Raw genomic sequence first — 18731 nt, 5'->3', positions numbered from 1 at the left:
GATCATTGACAAGATCCTCCCGTGTAGTTCTGGGCTGATTCCTCACCGTTATCGTGATCACTGCAACTCCACGAGGTGAGATCTTGCATGAAGCCCCAGGCCGAGGGAGATTGACAGTTCTTTTGTGTTTCTTCCATTTGCGAATAATCGCACCAACTGTTGTCACCTTCTCACCAAGCTGCTTGGCAATGGTCTTGTAGCCCATTCCAGCCTTGTGTAGGTCTACAATCTTGTCCCTGACATCCTTGGAGAGCTCTTTGGTCTTGGCCATGGTAGAGAGTTTGGAATCTGATTGATTGATTGATTGCTTCTTTAAACAGGTGCCTTTTATACAGGTAACAAGCTGAGATAAGGAGCACTCCCTTTAAGAGTGTGCTCCTAATCTCAGCTCGTTACCTGTATAAAAGACACCTGGGAGCCAGAAATCTTTCTGATTGAGAGGGGGTCAAATACTTCTTTCCCTCATTAAAATGCCAATCAATATATAACATTTTTGACATGCGTTTTTCTGGATTTTGCTGTTGTTATTCTGTCTCTCACTGTTCAAATAAACCTACCATTAAAATTATAGACTGATCATTTCTTTGTCAGTGGGAAAACATACAAAATCATCAGGGGATCAAATACTTTTTTCCCTCACTGTATGGGGTCGTTACGTCGAATCGCAATATCCTGTAGCCCTAGTGTCATGGTGAGGTTATTCGAAGGCGGTTTAATTGCGAGAGGATGGCACTGAAGGCCTCGGTGTAAAATACACGGCCAGCCACTGCTCATGGGAATGTGTCCAGATCTTTCAAGGATTTGTAAGCTCCTCAAACAATACAGCGCTCTCAATGCACTCTCACCGCTGATTGTATAAGTGAATATCTGCGTGTTTATGGAACCATCGCTTCAAAAAGCCTTTTGGTTGATTTACCAATTTTTTTTCTTTCAGTTGGATTGACATTTTCCTCATTAACAGTTTCATTCAAGAGACACAATATTTACGTAATATATATTGTGGTGTAGTACTTCGAAGTCACCATTATTTTCTTAGTTGTATTGACAATTCTTCTTTTGAACGGTTTGATTTAACAGACGTGATGTATGCGTAATGTATAGTCAAAGTGACTTAACGCCGCCCCACTTTGAACCCACCCGGGGCCACAAACTCAACAAACTCTCCCAGCGGCCCTTCGTGGAAACGAGCCGCACACCCAGCCCAGCACCCCCCCCCACCTCCCCCCTCCCGCCGTACACTCCCCCGGCACTCACCCGCCGTACACTCACCCGTCACTGCCCCGCCGTACACTCACCCGTCACTCACCCGTCACTCCCCCACCGTACACTCCCCCGTCACTGCCCCGCCATACACTCACCCGTCACTGCCCCGTCACTGCCCCGTCACTCCCCCATCACTCCCCCGCCATACACTCACCCGTCACTGCCCCGCCATACACTCACCCGTCACTCCCCCGTCACTGCCCCGCCGTACACTCACCCGTCACTCCGAAGCTGCAAGCGTCCAGCCCCTGGGCTCCTCCGCTGGCGCCGCTCACCGTCACCTGCAGGCTCAGCTCCTCCAGGGACCAGCTGTTGGCCTGCGCCACGTACTGCCGCGTCGCCGTGATGTACGCCTCCGGCACAAACAGCCCCCCCAGCCACACGTGCAGGCTCTGATGGCGGCGCACGGTGAGGAGGGCGGGGGCGGGGGTGCAGAAGGAATTGGCCACGGTGGCGGGGGATGGCGGCCGTGTGTGTCTGTGTGTGTCGGTGTGTGTCCGTGTGTGTCGGTGTGTGTCTGTGTGGGTGTATCGGTGTGTGCGTGTCGGTGTTTGTGTGTGTCGGTGTGTGTGTGTCTGTGTGGGTGTGTGTATCGGTGTGTGCGTGTCGGTGTTTGTGTGTGTGCTTGCCACGTTAAGGCATTAACGTGCACATAGCCTGGTACAAGCGCCATGGTGATGTCACCGCCACTTAGCGGCGAATGGCGGTTGTTGTTGTTGTGCTTGCCACTGGTCAAAGGCGGCCGGGCGTGGTGTCGGCCACCCACCCCCTCGTGTGCCATTTTCGACCTTCATTGGTGCTCGAAAACAGCACTTGCCCCAACAGTCTGCTAAGCCTTTACCGGGGGCATTTGTCATTGTCTTTGTACGTGTTGAATATACATGTGTGTGGACGTGTGTATATATACGCGTGTGTATGTATGTATACGTGTGTGTGTGTGTGGACGTGTGTATATACGCGTGTGTATGTATGTATACATGTGTGTGTGTGCGTACGTATGTATACACGCCTGTGCATGTATGTCTGGCAAAACAACCCCCTACGTCCTTGCAGTGCCGGACGGGCAACTCTGTCGTGGACAGTGCTGTGGGGGGAGGGCCAATTCCGATTGGCCCTCTCCCCTCATGGCGTCTGTGACCACCACAGTGGCTAAACGGGGGCTCTGGACGGGTGCGAGGGGCTGGTAACCCCTCCACCTTCAAAAATTTACCACTAAACCACGAATAAAATATCTAACTAATAAGCTTGTGCCGGAGGCCCCTGCGGGGACAGGCGTCTATGACGTCACCTGGCCAAATCTCAATTGGCGGAGCCAGGAGATTGAATCTTTACCCTTGGGGCTCCTCCAGAAACAACGAAAAGCCACTTCGTGTGGCCTCGTGGAATGTTAGAACGCTCACTGCGGAGGAGAGGCTGCAACTCCTCTGTCAGGAGCTGGACCGGTACCGCCTGGATCTCTGTGGCATTCAGGATTCAGGAGGTCCGGTGGACCGGTTCTGGCTCTTGCCACCATGAGGGGTGGAAAGTCCTCTACTCGGGGCAGCAGACTGCCAAACAACAGGGTGTGGCTCTTCTTTTGAACAAAATAATGAAGGGGGCGTGGGAGTGTGGCGGTGAGGTGTGGGAAGCTGTAAGCCCCAGGCTACTTTGGGCTCGCCTTCCCATCAACCGGAGGCGAGGAGTGGTGGTCGTGGTTACTTATGTTCTCACCGAAGACGAACATCCGTGGAGGGATGCAGGCAAAGCCGATGAGTCAGATGCCTTCTATGACCTCCTGTCACAGGTGCTGGCTAAAGTGGCCCCTCGGGATAGAGTCATCTTGTTGGGTGACTTCAATGCCCGAGTTGGTCATGATGCTGGCACCTGGTCTGGAGTGATTGGAGGGCATGGGCCAGATCAGCTCAATAACAACGGTAGGAGGCTGCTAGATTTTTGTGCAGCCCATGGGCTTGTAATTACCAACACGCTGTTCCGGCATCGGCGCATCCACACAACATCATGGATGCATGCCGGGACCAAGCAAGAACATCTGCTGGACTACATAGTGACGGACCAGCGAATGCGAGACCATGTCCTTGACACCAGGACCTACCGTGGAGCTGATCTGCCCTCTGACCATCGACTAGTCATCTGTAAGATGCGCCTGCCATTCTTCCACTCCGGTGGTGGGTGTACACACAGGACCCCATTCCAACCTAAAGTGGCCTGGTCTCAGTTATCTGATGAAAGTTGCAAGCGAGAATTTCATCATCGCTTGCGGCTGGGGTTGGCATCGTCTCCCACTCCTCTTGATGTCGAGGGTAAATGGGCGAGGTTTAGGACTGTGACTCATGCAGCTGCAATGGCTGCTTTGGGTACGCGGACCAGACCAACCCAGAGACCCTGGCTGACAGAGGAAGTGTTCAAGATGGTTGAGAAAAAGCGACAGGCCACTGTCACCAGCTACAGAATCCCACGTCAGAAAATGAGGAGGCTTACTGCAGCCTTCGCTCTGAGGTTCGGAGAGCCGTGAGGCGCTGCAAGGATGGGTGGTGGTCACGGGTTGCTGAGGAGATGGAGTCTGCCTCAGTGGCCCGCGATCACAAATCTCTATTTAACTCCATAAAAAAGCAACCTGCAGCGCCACACCTATTACCATCATTAGGGGAAAAAACGGTGATCCAATCTCCGACCCCCAGGAACAGGTTTGCAGATTTGCTGAGCATTTCTGTGAGGTCCTGGGGGAGGGAAAATCCCTCAGCCAGGAAAAGATTGTGGCACAAAGTGGGGATGACCCTGCTGAGGCTGCAGTGCCTCAAATATTGGAAGAAGTCACCCCCTGTGAGTGGCTGGCTGAGGTGCCATCTGTTGAGGAAGTACTGAAGGCAATCCGGAGTCTGAGACCAGGAAAGGCAGCGGGCAGAGATGATCTCCCAAGCGAAATGCTGAGGGAGGGTGGAGTTTGTGCACAGACTGCCCTATATGACATCATAACAACAGTCTGGACCAATGGACGGGTTCCGCAGGATTGGAAGGATGCCCTGGTGGTCCCCCTCTTTAAGAAGGGGGACCGCACAGACTGTAACAACTACAGGGGCATTTCACTCCTCAGTGTGCCGGGAAAGGTCCTCGCAAGGATTATTCAACATCGCCTTGCCAGGCACGCTGAGGAGAGGCTTGCGGAGCCCCAATGCGGTTTCAGGAAAGGGCGGTCCTACACAGATGCCATATTTTCTGTCCGTCTGCTACAGCAGAGGTGTAGGGAATTCCAGCAAGACCTACATCTCTGCTTTATTGACCTGGTCAAGGCCTATGATACCATCAGTAGGCCTGGGCTCTGGGTTGTTCTTCGTGCTTTTAGAGTCCCTGACCCTCTGCTCACGATCATTAAGGACCTTCATGATGGTGAGCGGGCCCGGGTAAAACTACGTGGCCGGGAGTCCGAGCCTTTCCCTGTACACCTTGGGGTGCGACAGGGATGTCCTCTGGCTCCCACATTATTTAACATCTATTTTGACCACGTAGTTCGTGAAGCCTTCAATAGCTGTACCGGGGGAATCTCCATATGGTACAGATATAATGGGAGGCTGATCGATGCCCGGGTGCGGTCAAGGGATGGCTCCCTATTGCTCAACCACGTTATGTATGCTGATGATTTGGTAATAGCTGCTCATTCAGAGGAGGAGTTGGAGACGCTGCTGCTGAGACTGGAGCGTGCCACTAAGAGATGGGGCCTTACCATCAGCCACACCAAAACTAAGCACCTGCCTGGGTATTTTGCACCATCGGACACTCCACCCCCACAACTCCCAATCGGTGATGGGGCAGTTGTGGAGAGAGTGGAGAGTTTCCCATACCTGGGAAGTGTGCTTATGACCGGCTCCAGTTTAACAGCAGAGGTCTCACTTCCGAATCAGTCGAGCGGCAATATATTTTCATCGGTTGCGTAATGCTGTGTGGTAGCTACCTGGTCTGTCGCTCCGCACTAAGCTTCAGGTCTTCTCGGCCATGGTCATTCCCTCCCTTCTCTACGCTTGCAAAACGTGGACCCCCCTAATGGAACATCTTCGCCGGTTAGAAACATTTAGGCTGGCCTGCCTACGATCCATCCTGGGTTTAACCAGAATGGATTGTGTGAGGAGCTCACAAATCCTTGAAAGATCTGGGCAAGGTCCCATCGGTGAGCTCCTCCGGCAGGCAAGGCTGCGATGGCTTGGTCATGTAGCCCGCATGCCCAGCCACCGCGAGCTGAAACAGCTTTTGTTCGGCCGGATCGAGGGGGCTAAACGGGCGCGGCACGGGCTAGAGAAGAGATAGAGTGATGTGGTACAGGAGGACGAGGAGCTGAGTGGACTTGCCAATGGCTGGTACCAGCGGTGTCAAGATCGGCCTCTGTGGAGGAGGCTCGTGAAGGACGCTACTGGGCAGTTGGAGGCAGTCGCCCTCCAACAACAACGGAGGGCGGAGGAGCGACGCTCACAACAACGAGCGGAGCGCCGGGTGGCTAAAGCACAGCAGGTTGGCACAGTAGGGGGCACAGGTGGTGCATCATCCAGCCATCTCAGTCATCTTAGTCAGTCGACCCGTGTCACCGCCACTTAGTGGCGAATGGCGGTTGTTGTTGTTGTTGTTGTATGTACGTATACGTGTGTGTGTACGTTATTTGTGTGATCGTGTGTGTGAATGTGTGTGTACGTGTGTGTGTACGTGCATGTGTGTGTGTACGTGCGTGTACATGCGTGTACGTGCGTGTGCGTGCGTGTACGTGCGTGTACATGTGTGCATGTGTTTACGTGCGTGTGTGCGTGTGTGCGTGTGTGTACGTGCGTGTACGTGCGTGTACGTGCGTGTACGTGTGTGTACGTGTGTGTACGTGTGTACGTGCGTGTGTGTACGTGTGTGTACGTGTGTGTACGTGCGTGTACGTGTGTGCGTGTGTGCGTGTGTGTACGTGCGTGTGTGCGTGTGTGCGCACCGCACCTTCAGCTCCTTGGCGCCGCCCTGCAATGCCGCGTGGGAGATTCTCTGCAGCTGCTGGATGCGCTCACTGAAGTCGGCCACCCACTGCATGACGGTCATGCTGCCCGGCGTGGTGTAGCGCGCCCAGCTGCGCGGCAGGATGCCTGCACAAAGACAAAAATCCCCCCACTCCTATAGCCTTCACAGACCGTTGGGACAAGTGCGGTTAGCGAGCACCTACGAAGGCCCGAACGGTGGGTGCCAGCACCACGCCCGGCCGCCTTTGTCTCCCCTTCTGCTGATGTTTACACACCGCACGAGAGAATTGTTTGTATGGCCGAGTCACCCTAAAGGAGGCCCGGCGCCAGTTCAGAAATTTGTCACCGAAGTTGGCCCTGAGCGGGAATCGAACTCGGGTCGTCGCGTTCGTAACGCAGCACGCTAACCGCTACACCACCGCTCCCCACACTCATTCACACGCTGAAACACTCACTTACACTCATACTCACACACTCCCTCACACACACTCACACACTCACACACTCACTCACAGAGAGTGAGTGTGCGAGTGAGTGAACGTGCACGCGAGTGAATGTGCAAGCGAGTGAGTGTGCGAGTGAGCGAGTATATGAGTGAGTGTGCGAGTGAGTGCATGAATGCGAGCGAGTGAGTGTGTGAGTAAGCGTGCGAGCGAGCTTGCGAGTGAGCGAGTGAGTGGGTGAGTGGGCGAGCGTGTGAGTGAGCGCGTGATTGCGAGTGAGTGAGTGCACGAGTGAGTGAGTGTTTGAGTGAATGAGTGAGCGAGTGAGTGAGTGTGTGGGTGAGCGAGTGAGTGAGTGAGTGGGCGAGTGAGTGGGTGAGTGAGTGGGCAAGTGAGTGAGTGTTTGAGTGAATGAGTGAGCGAGTGAGTGTGTGGGTGGGTGAGTGAGTGTGTGGGTGGGTGAGCGAGTGAGTGAGTGAGTGTGTGGGTGGGTGAGTGAGTGTGTGGGTGGGTGAGCGAGTGAGTGGGTGAGTGGGTGAGTGAGTGAGCGAGTGAGTGGGTGTTTGAGTGAATGAGTGAGCGAGTGAGTGAGTGTGTGGGTGGGTGAGTGAGTGTGTGGGTGGGTGAGCGAGTGAGTGAGTGGGTGAGTGGGTGAGTGAGTGAGTGAGTGGGCGAGCGAGTGAGTGGGCGAGTGAGTGTGTGAGTGAATGAGCGAGTGAGTGAGCGAGCGAGTGAGTGAGTGGGTGAGTGAGTGAGTGAGCGAGTGAGTGTGTGAGTGAATGAGCGAGTGAGCGAGCGAGCGAGCAGGTGAGCTCACCCTTGGCGAGCTGGCTGATGATGTTTCGCAGGTAGTTTGTCTGCTTGCGGCGGCCCTCGCACACGGCCACGACGTCGCCCAGGTCCGAGCGCACGTCGTGCAGCAGCGTGGAGCCCACCTTGATCTCCCGCTCGAAGAAACGGAACAGCGGGTCCTGCACGCGCGCATCACACACACGCAAACATCCCCCAACGCCACCGTGAAGCCTGCAGGGACCGTTGGGGCGAGCGCTGTTGGTGAGCAGAACGCACGGCACGCGAGGGCAATGCTGCGGCCAGAAGAAAAACCGCGCTTGGCCGACTTTGTAACCGCACCGGCATCGACGTTTACACGCCACACCCGGTGCTCATTTAAGGCTGAGTCGACCTAGGGGAGGCCCGGGGTGATACCACACGCCACTCACGCCAACCGTGGCCGGGAATCAGACTCATGTCACCGGGTTGGTAGCAGCAGCAGCAGCAGCAGCGCTGGGCCTCGCCGCGACGCCACGGCTCTCCGCGGCGACAGAGGCGGCGACGCACCTTGATGTTGTCGACGGTGCGTTTGAGGTGAGCCAGGCTGCTCGGCACCAGCTCGAGCCAGCCGCTCGCCATGGAGTGCAGCGAGCGCATCCACGCGGGGCGGCCGTCCGCGCCGGGCCCCGCGGAGGCCGACCCCCGGCCCTCCTGCTCCTCCTCCGCCTCCGCCTCGCGGGGCGCCGCGGCCCCGAGGCCCGGGCGGGCGAGGCGCTGGGCGTCGCGCACCGCCACGTCCTCCTCGTCCTCCAGCGCCTGCATCTTGAGCAGCTTGCTGAGCATGGCGGCTCCTGTTGCGCCACGCACACGCGAGGGCGTGTACACGTGCGTGTGTGTGTGCGCGCGCACGCACGCGTGTGCACGTGCACGCACGTGCACACGTTTGGAACGCAAGCGTGCGCGCACGCAAACGGCTTGTGAGCGCTGATCAGGGTGAGCGGCGATCAGGGTGAGCGGCGATCAGGGTGAGCGGCGATCAGGGTGAGCGGCGATCAGGGTGAGCGTTAATCAGGGTGAGCGTTGATCAGGGTGAGCACTGATCAGGGTGAGCGGCGATCAGGGTGAGCGCTGATCAGGGTGAGCGGCGATCAGGGTGAGCGTCGATCAGGGTGAGCGCTGATCAGGGTGAGCGGCGATCAGGGTGAGCGTCGATCAGGGTGAGCGGCGATCAGGGTGAGCACTGATCAGGGTGAGCGTCGATCGCAGTGCGTGGCATTCAAGGCGAGCGCCGACGATGGTTGAGCGGGGATCATGGTGAGCGCTCACCCTGCGTGGTGAGCAGGACGATCTCGGCGTTGTCGGGGAGTCCCAGCCACGAGGGAACCTGCGTGTCCGGCAGCGTCTCCACCCACTGCACAAACTCCTCCCTCCTGCCCACCCATGGGCGCACACACACAGACACACACATGAAGATGACACCCACAAACACACACAGACACACATACATCATACAGACACACACATAAAGATGACACCCACAAACACACACAGACACACATACATCATACAGACACACACATAAAGATGACACCCAGACACACACAGACACACATACATCATACAGACACACAGACACGCACAGACACACACAGACACACAGACACACAGAAACACACAGATCATATAGACACCCAAACACACAGAGACACACATAGAGCATACAGACACACACAGACACACAGACACAAAGACACATAGAGCATACAGACACACACAGACACATATCATATAGACACCCAAACACACAGAGACACACATAGATCATACAGACACACACAGACACACAGACACAAAGACACATAGATCATACAGACACACACAGACACACAGACACACACAGACACACAGATCATATAGACACCCATACACACACAGACACACATAAATCATACAGACACACACAGACACAGATAGATCATACAGACACACACAGACACACATAGACACACATAGATCATACAGACACACATAGACACACAGACACAACGACACATAGATCATACAGACAAACACAGACATGCACAGACACACATAGATCATACAGACACACACAGATCATACAGACATCCACAAACACACATACAGATGACACCCACAAACACATGCAGACAGACACAGACTACACCCATGGACACACACAGACACCCCCAGACACACACAGACACCCACAGATCATACAGACATCCACAGATCATACAGACACCCACAGATCATACAGACACCCACAGATCATACAGACATCCACAGATCATACAGACACCCACAGACACCCACAGACACACACAGACATCCACAGATCATACAGACACCCACAGACATACACAGACATCCACAGATCATACAGACACCCACAGACACCCACAGATGACACCCACAAACACATGCAGACAGACACAGACTACACCCATGGACACACACAGACACCCCCAGACACACACAGACACACATAGATCATACAGACACACACAGATCATACAGACATCCACAAACACACATACAGATGACACTCACAAACACATGCAGACAGACACAGACTACACCCATGGACACCCACAAACACCCACAGATCATACAGATATCCACAGATCACACAGACACCCACAGACATACACAGACATCCACAGATCATACAGACATACACAGACATCCACAGACATACACAGACATCCACATATCATACAGACACCCACAGACATACACAGACATCCACAGATCACACAGACACCCACAGACACCCACAGATGACACAGACACCCACAGACACCCACAGATGACACCCATAGACGACACCCACAGATACGTCGCCGTACGCTCAGCCTGGACGCCTGTGGGCCACGGGTTACGCCGACACCGCGTCTCCGTGACCGGGCGGGGTCACGTGACCGGGCGGGGTCACGTGACCGGGCACGCCCACCCACGAATGGCCGAGGGCCGTTCCAGCACGGCGTGAAATCCGTCTCCACGCTGCGAGCCACGCGGCTCCGTGGGTTTCCCCTCCCCTCCAGGCCATAGGGGAGTAATCGTAAATGCCGAGGAGTTATGAGCTTCAGGAGAGGGCAGAGCCGGGGGTTCGGTTTGACCCCAGTGGTTTTTCCAACCTTTCTGAGCCGGCTGGAGCCGTCGACCCTCGACAACTTCACGCGGACGACCGAACGAACACCAAGAGTGTTTTTGTTTTGTTTAAGTACGACAACTCTACCAGCGCTGTGCAATGTTTCTAACATAAACGATTAAGCTGCTTTCCATAGAGCCGCGCTCTTCTTGTAGTTCACAGTTGTGCGACACGGTAGGTAACGGCTACGGTGCGTTGCGTGAAAAATCTAACTGACTGCAACAAGTTCCACGCGACCGCCACTTGGGAGCCACTGGGTCCGGCTGTCCCAAGCTAAAGCTGCTTGCCGACCTGAATCTAGCGGCACCACGGTGGCTATGAGATGTTAACTACCTTGCCCGGTATACAGGAGGTCACGGGTTCGATCCTGACCCTGATGCCTGCTGCTGTATATTTGGAGTTTGCATGTCTCTCTCATCATCACGGTGGCTATGAGATGTTAACTACCTTGCCCGGTATACAGGTCACGGGTTCGATCCTGACCCTGATGCCTGCTGCTGTATATTTGGAGTTAGCGTGTCTCTCTCTCCCCGTGTTTGCGTGGATTTTTCCCCGGGTCCTCCAATTTTTCCTTCCACGTTTAGAATCGACGTCACGCGTTTGGAGCAGCGGTGTCCAACTCAATGGGACAGCGGTCCTGGTTTGTATTCAAATGCAACCTCCCACGGGCCATTACAATTGGGCCTATGAAAATGAAAACCATAATAATAACACGGTATTAATCTACCGATACAAAATCCCAAAGCGCGGGGAAAAGAGAGCCAATTTCCCCGTTTCAATGTCCGGTTTAAATTCAGGTTGACTTTAGGGCAGACTTAAAATTAACCTAAATTTTTAGATATATAAATAAGTCGTTAGAATGTAAACCGGTGGCGGGCAGGAGGAAAGGGCTTGGGGGGCCGGGTCCGACCTGCAGGCTGTGTTTGACAGCCCTGGTTTCGAGCATTTGGCTGCGACTATAAATGTCCACGCGATGATAAGCCGCTTCGTTGACCTATCATTTGTGATATAGCGCTAGGCCGTGTCTGAAACAGAGCTACATAGCCGAGTGGGGCCTTACCCTGGTAAAATAAAAAAATACATTAGTTTAGCGGAACCGTTGGGCAAACGTCGGCCCAACGGTTCCCCGGCCGCCGTGCAAACGGCGGGCCCGGCGCCGGCCCCGTTCGCCCGAGCTTGCCGAGCGGAGCCGAATCCTCTCACCGGATACCGTCCGGCATGAGGATGTCGCGCGTGGAACCGTCGCTGGCGCCTTGGACGAGGCGGAAGTTGCGGTCGAAGCTGGCCGGAGTGAAGATTCGCTCGAGGAAGGTGTTGAGCAGCCGCTGGTCGAACTCGTTGTCGATGCGGCCGCCGTAGATCGACTGCGACATGAGCGTCTTGAGCGCCGCCCACGGCACCTTCTCCGGGGAGATGTTCTGACGGCCCTGGGGTCATCAACGTCATCGTCGTCATCAGGGTCCTCGTCACGAGCATCATCGTGATCGTCGTTGTCAGGGTGATGATGATGTGCCCGCCCCCACCAACCCCCCCCAACGCTTTAAAACCAAACCGGAAGTACAGTCGTGTTCTCCAAAACGCCGCGCGTTGTTTTCATAACTTGAATTGGAGGTATAACGCGATGATGATGATTGTATTAGGTAGCACACTTTTTTTGTAAAACACGGATGCGAATTGGATATAACGCGATCGAGCAAACGGAACTACGTCGCGCGTGAGTAGGAATAAGCGGTCGTGCGGCTGCCTGGGTGCAGCCTCGTCGTGCGAGGCATCGGGATGCTTCTAGATGCCGCCGTACACGCGACTCAGCCTTCATTCGGCCTGCGTACGCGCCCCGCGCGTTACCGAGGACCGCGCTTTGGCCCCCACGCGGAACATTATTTACTTATTTCGCCATCACGCGGCGCCCATTCAGGAACGCAACTCCCGCCGCCGCGTCACAGGAGAGCGACGCCGCGTCACGTCGGACACCGTGACGTCGAAGCGCCGGGCCCTGGGCGGTCGCCCCGATTCGCCGTGCACCCCACGGACGGCTCCGCTCCTACGTCTGGGTCCCCCCCCCCCCCCCCCCCCCCCCCCCGCCGCCGTCGCGCACCTTGGTGGCGTCGTCGAGCCAGGTGTCGACGGTGTCGTACGCGGAGCGCAGGTCCGACTCGCTGAACTCGTAGTGCTTGGCCCAGCCGAGGGGCACGTAGCGCAGGCGCTCCTGCACCACGGCGTGGAACCACGCGATCAGGAAGTAGAGGCGGGCCCGCTCGCTCGGGGCCTGGGAAGCGGTGACACGCGGGAAGGGACACGCGGGGAGAGACACGGGGGGAGAGACACGGGGGGAGAGACACGCGGGGGAGAGACACGGGGGGGAGAGACACGCGGGGAGAGACACGCGGGGAGAGATACGGGGGAAGGGACACGGGGGGAGAGACACGCGGGGGAGAGACACGGGGGGGAGAGACACGCGGGGAGAGACACGCGGGGAGAGACACGGGGGGAGAGACACGCGGGGAGAGACACGCGGGGAGAGACACGGGGGGAGGGACAAGGGGGGAGAGACACGGGGGGTGAGACACGGGGGGAGAGACACGGGGGGTGAGACACGGGGGGAGGGACAAGGGGGGAGGGACACGGGGGGAGGGACACGGGGGGAGGGACACGGGGGGAGGGACACGGGGGGAGAGACACGGGGGGAGGGACACGGGGGAAGGGACACGGGGGGAGGGACACGGGGGGAGAGACACGCGAGGAGAGACACGCGGGAAGGGACATTCTACGTGACTTTACCGAAAGAACCAAGAAGATGAATCCCTGCAGTCACGAAAGCTTTAAATCGATGATTATTTGTCTTTCTATTGTTATTATTATTACTACGACGTATACTTGTTTACCCAAGTAAGCCTCGCCGAGTCTTCTAACTCTTTTTCAGGAGGGTCCTGCCAAGTTTTTCGCAGCAGCAGGATGAGGGGGTGGGCGATGATTGCTCGCAGTATAACTTTGGCGGTGTAAGTTTTTTACTTGGTCGACGAAGCGTCCGTCGGGTGGTCTACGCGGCGCGTGCCGTGGAGGTGGGTGGGGGTTGTGGGGGGGTGCCGCCACGTCTCACCCTGCACATGCGCGCCGCGGGGATGCTGCTGAACGTGCGCATCATGTTGGCCTTGACGCCCGGCGGAGGCTCGAACACGAAGATCCGCCCGGCACGGAGCAAGTTCACGGGCACCTGCGCGGCACGGCGACGGGAGCCGCGTGACGACGAGCAACGACGAGGGCATCAAAATATCAAACTAAAAACTATTTTGTATTTTACCAAGGTCAGGGCCCACTGAGCTACAGTGAGGGGAAAAAAGTATTTGATCCCCTGCTGATTTTGTACGTTTGCCCACTGACAAAGAAATGATCAGTCTATAATTTTAATGGTAGGTTTGTTTGAACAGTGAGAGACAGAATAACAACAAAAAAATCCAGAAAAACGCATGTCAAAAATGTTATAAATTGATTTGCATTTTAATGAGGGAAATAAGTATTTGACCCCCTCTCAATCAGAAAGATTTCTGGCTCCCAGGTGTCTTTTATACAGGTAACGAGCTGAGATTAGGAGCACACTCTTAAAGGGAGTGCTCCTAATCTCAGCTTGTTACCTGTATAAAAGACACCTGTCCACAGAAGCAATCAATCAATCAGATTCCAAACTCTCTACCATGGCCAAGAACAAATAGCTCTCCAAGCATGTCAGGGACAAGATTGTAGACCTACACAAGGCTGGAATGGGCTACAAGACCATTGCCAAGCAGCTTGGTGAGAAGGTGACAACAGTTGGTGCAATTATTCGCAAATGGAAGAAACACAAAATAACTGTCAATCTCCCTCGGCCTGGGGCTCCATGCAAGATCTCACCTCGTGGAGTTGCAATGATCATGAGAACTGTGAGGAATCAGCCCAGAACTACACGGGACGATTTTGTCAGTGATCTCAAGGCAGCTGGGACCATAGTCACCAAGAAAACAATTGGTAACACACTACGCCGTGAAGGACTGAAATCCTGCTGCGCCCGCAAGGTCCCCCTGCTCAAGAAAGCACATATACATGCCCGTCTGAAGTTTGCCAATGAACATCTGAATGATTCAGAGGACAACTGGGTTGAAGTGTTGTGGTCAGATGAGACCAAAATGGAGCTTTTTGGCATCAACTCAACTCGCCGTGTTTGGAGGAGGAGGAATGCTGCCTATGACCCCAAGAACACCATCCCCACGGTCAAACACGGAGGTGGAAACATAATGCTTTGGGGATGTTTTTCTGCTAAGGGGACAGCACAACTTCACCGCATCAAAGGGACGATGGACGGGGCCATGTACCCTCAAATCTTGGGTGAGAACCTCCTTCCCTCAGCCAGGGCATTGAAAATGGGTCGTGGATGGGTAATCCAGCATGACAATGACCCAAAACACACGGCCAAGGCAACAAAGGAGTGGCTCAAGAAGAAGCACATTAAGGTCCTGGAGTGGCCTAGCCAGTCTCCAGACCTTAATCCCATAGAAAATCTGTGGAGGGAGCTGAAGGTTCGAGTTGCCAAACGTCATCCTCGAAACCTTAATGACTTGGAGAAGATCTGCAAAGAGGAGTGGGACAAATCCCTCCTGAGATGTGTGCAAACCTGGTGGCCAACTACAAGAAACGTCTGACCTTTGAGATTGCCAACAAGGGTTTTGCCTTCTTTGGTTCTTTCGGTAAAGTCACGTAGAATGAGAATAAAATAATAAATTGATAAAATAAAATAACACAATAATATTCTCACGACGTTTCGGCCACAACACAAGCGGCCTTCATCAGGTGAAGGGGCGAGACTGTCTGGTAGGACACCAGAGACTGTCTGGTAGGACACCAGACAGTCTCGCCCCTTCACCTGATGAAGGCCGCTTGTGTTGTGGCCGAAACGTCGTGAGAATATTATTGTGTTATTTTATTTTATCAATTTATTATTTTATTCTCATTCTACGTGACTTTACCGAAAGAACCAAAGAAGATGAATCATTGCAGTCACGAAAGCTTTAAATCGAAATTTAAGGGTTTTGCCACCAAGTACTAAGTCATGTTTTGCAGAGGGGTCAAATACTTATTTCCCTCATTAAAATGCAAATCAATTTATAACATTTTTGACATGCGTTTTTCTGGATTTTTTTGTTGTCATTCTGTCTCTCGCTGTTCAAATAAACCTACCATTAAAATTATAGACTGATCATTTCTTTGTCAGTGGGCAAACGTACAAAATCAGCAGGGGATCAAATACTTTTTTCCCTCACTGTATGTGGCTCTTTTTCAGAAGCGACCTGACCATCGCAAATGGCAGCTCAACGAAGTGGCTTGTCATCACGTGGACATTTATAGCGGACAAATACTCTAAACGCATGACGTTGATTCGAAATGTGGAGGTGGAAAACCGGAGGACACGGAGAAAAATCCACGCGACCACAGGGAGAGAGACCCCGCAAACTACAAAAATACAGCAGCAGGCGGCAGGATCAGGATCGAACCCACGACCTCCTGCATTCCAAGCGAGGTAGTTAACATCTCCTAGCCACCGTGGCCCCCCATAATGACGGCGTCATAAAGACGAGGGCATCGCGAAAACGTCACGATGTACCGTACGTGCGTTGAACTTCTTTCCCACCGTACGTAGCCAACCGTGTAAATCGGAGGTGCGGGCGAAGGACAACAAACTTAACGCAAAGAGGAGTTCTAAAGAAAAGAGTTTTCCATCGAGATAATGGACAAATACACAGCTCCAGTGGATTCCCAATATCGGAAGAGCGTTCCAGACGGCTGCAGAGGGGTATCTGAAAGCGCGCGATGCGGTGACCGTCTTTGGTCAATGGCCACACGACCGGTCATCCTGTTGCGAGGATGACCGGTCGTGTGATGTACTATAATATGGTGTTGTATATCGTTGTATAGTGTTGTACTATTCCGTACATGGCTGCGTGCACCAGTGCTGTGTAGTGTATGATCGTGCATTGTCGTGTGTTTAGTACTGTGTGGTGTATGATCGTGCATTGTCGTGTGTTTAGTACTGTGTGGTGTATGATCGTGCATTGTCGTGTGTTTAGTACTGTGTGGTGTATGATCGTGCATTGTCGTGTGTTTAGTACTGTGTGGTGTACTGTGTACTGCACAGTGTAATGTAGCGTACAGTGCTTTGTGGTATAGAGTACAGTGTAGAGTGGAGGACTGCAATGTAACACTCCGTGTGGAATCGAGTGCATTAGAGTGGCCATGCTGTACTGCTGACCCTGCTGTGTGTGCTGCGTGTGCTGTGTGCTGTGTGTGTGTCTGTGTGTGTGCTGTGTGTGACTGTGTGTGACTGTGTGTGACTGTGTGTGTGCTGTGTGTGTGTGTGCTGTGTGTGTGCTGTGTGTGCTGTGTGTGTGCTGTGTGTGCTGTGTGTGTGTGCTGCGTGTGTGTGCTGTGTGTGCTGTGTGTGCTGTGTGTGTGCTGTGTGTGCTGTGTGTGTGTGCTGTGTGTGTGTGTGCTGCGTGTGTGTGTGTGCTGTGTGTGCTGTGTGTGCTGTGTGTGTGCTGTGTGTGTGCTGTGTGTGTGTGCTGCGTGTGTGTGTGTGTGCTGTGTGTGCTGTGTGTGTGCTGTGTGTGCTGTGTGTGTGCTGCGTGTGTGTGTGTGCTGTGTGTGCGTGTGCTGTGTGTGTGTGATGTGTGTGTGTGCTGTGTGTGTGTGCTGTGTGTGTGTGCTGTGTGTGCTGTGTGTGTGTGCTGTGTGTGTGTGCTGTGTGTGTGCTGTGTGTGCTGTATGTGCTATGTGTGCTGTGTGTGCTGTGTGTGTGTGCTGTGTGTGCTGTATGTGCTGTGTGTGCTGTATGTGCTGTGTGTGCTGTGTGTGCTGTGTGTGTGTGCTGTGTGTGCTGTGTGTGCTGTGTGTGTGTGATGTGTGTGTGTGTGATGTGTGTGTGTGCTGTGTGTGTGTCCTGTGTGTGCTGTGTGTGTGTGCTGTGTGTGCTGTGTGTGTGTGCTGTGTGTGCTGTGTGTGTAGTGTGTGTGCTGTGTGTGTGTGTGCTGTGTGTGCTGTGTGTGCTGTGTGTGTAGTGTGTACTGTGTGTGTAGTGTGTACTGTGTGTGTAGTGTGTACTGTGTGTGTAGTGTGTGCTGTGTGCTGTGTGTGCTGTGTGTGTAGTGTGTACTGTGTGTGTAGTGTGTACTGTGTGTGTAGTGTGTACTGTGTGTGTAGTGTGTGCTGTGTGTGCTGTGTGTGCTGTGTGTGTGTGCTGTGTGTGCTGTGTGTGTGCTGTGTGTGCTGTGTGTGCTGTGTGTGCTGTGTGTGTGTGTGCTGTGTGTGCTGTGTGTGTGCTGTGTGTGTGCTGTGTGTGCTGTGTGTGTGTGCTGTGTGTGCTGTGTGTGTGTGCTGTGTGTGCTGTGTGTGCTGTGTGCTGTGTGTGCTGTGTGTGCTGTGTGTGTGTGTGCTGTGTGAGCTGTGTGTGCTGTGTGAGCTGTGTGTGCTGTGTGTGCTGTGTGTGCTGTGTGTGTGTGTGTGCTGTGTGTGCTGTGTGAGCTGTGTGTGCTGTGTGCTGTGTGTGCTGTGTGCTGTGTGTGCTGTGTGAGCTGTGTGTGTGTGTGTGTGTGCTGTGTGTGCTGTGTGAGCTGTGTGTGCTGTGTGCTGTGTGTGCTGTGTGCTGTGTGTGCTGTGTGCTGTGTGCTGTGTGTGCTGTGTGCTGTGTGTGCTGTGTGCTGTGTGTGCTGTGTGTGCTGTGTGTGTGTGTGCTGTGTGTGCTGTGTGAGCTGTGTGTGCTGTGTGCTGTGTGTGCTGTGTGAGCTGTGTGTGTGTGTGTGCTGTGTGTGCTGTGTGTGCTGTGTGTGTGTGTGCTGTGTGTGCTGTGTGTGCTGTGTGTGTGTGTGCTGTGTGTGTGTGCTGTGTGTGTAGTGTGTGTGTGCTGTGTGCTGTGTGTGTAGTGTGTGCTGTGTGTGTAGTGTGTGTGCTGTGTTTGCTGTGTGTGCTGTGTGTGTAGTGTGTGTGCTGTGTGCTGTGTGTGCTGTGTGTGCTGTGTGTGTAGTGTATGTGCTGTGTGTGCTGTGTGTGCTGTGTGTGTGTGTGCTGTGTGTGCTGTGTGTGTGTGTG

General features: G+C 54.1%; 1 protein-coding gene across 1 annotated transcript in view; it reads right to left on the bottom strand.

Annotated features, from left to right (window-relative positions):
* Positions 1-18731, bottom strand: part of LOC116943368 (cytoplasmic dynein 1 heavy chain 1-like) — a 159602-nt gene that overhangs the window by 7405 nt on the left and 133466 nt on the right. Inside the window, exons 75-82 of the mRNA XM_032956208.2 lie at positions 13723-13836; positions 12721-12891; positions 11829-12052; positions 8780-8883; positions 8021-8304; positions 7500-7653; positions 6223-6365; positions 1481-1655 (exon numbers count right to left, since the gene is read on the bottom strand). Of these exons, the coding sequence (XP_032812099.2) occupies positions 1481-1655; positions 6223-6365; positions 7500-7653; positions 8021-8304; positions 8780-8883; positions 11829-12052; positions 12721-12891; positions 13723-13836 (1369 nt within the window). The remainder of the gene's footprint in view (positions 1-1480; positions 1656-6222; positions 6366-7499; positions 7654-8020; positions 8305-8779; positions 8884-11828; positions 12053-12720; positions 12892-13722; positions 13837-18731) is intronic.

This window comes from Petromyzon marinus, chromosome 17, assembly GCF_048934315.1.
Source record: "Petromyzon marinus isolate PM22_M1 ecotype Great Lakes invasive population chromosome 17, UKy_Petmar_22M1.pri1.0, whole genome shotgun sequence".
NCBI classification, from domain to species: Eukaryota; Metazoa; Chordata; class Hyperoartia; order Petromyzontiformes; family Petromyzontidae; genus Petromyzon; species Petromyzon marinus.
This window is presented reverse-complemented; position numbering and strand designations above follow the sequence as displayed.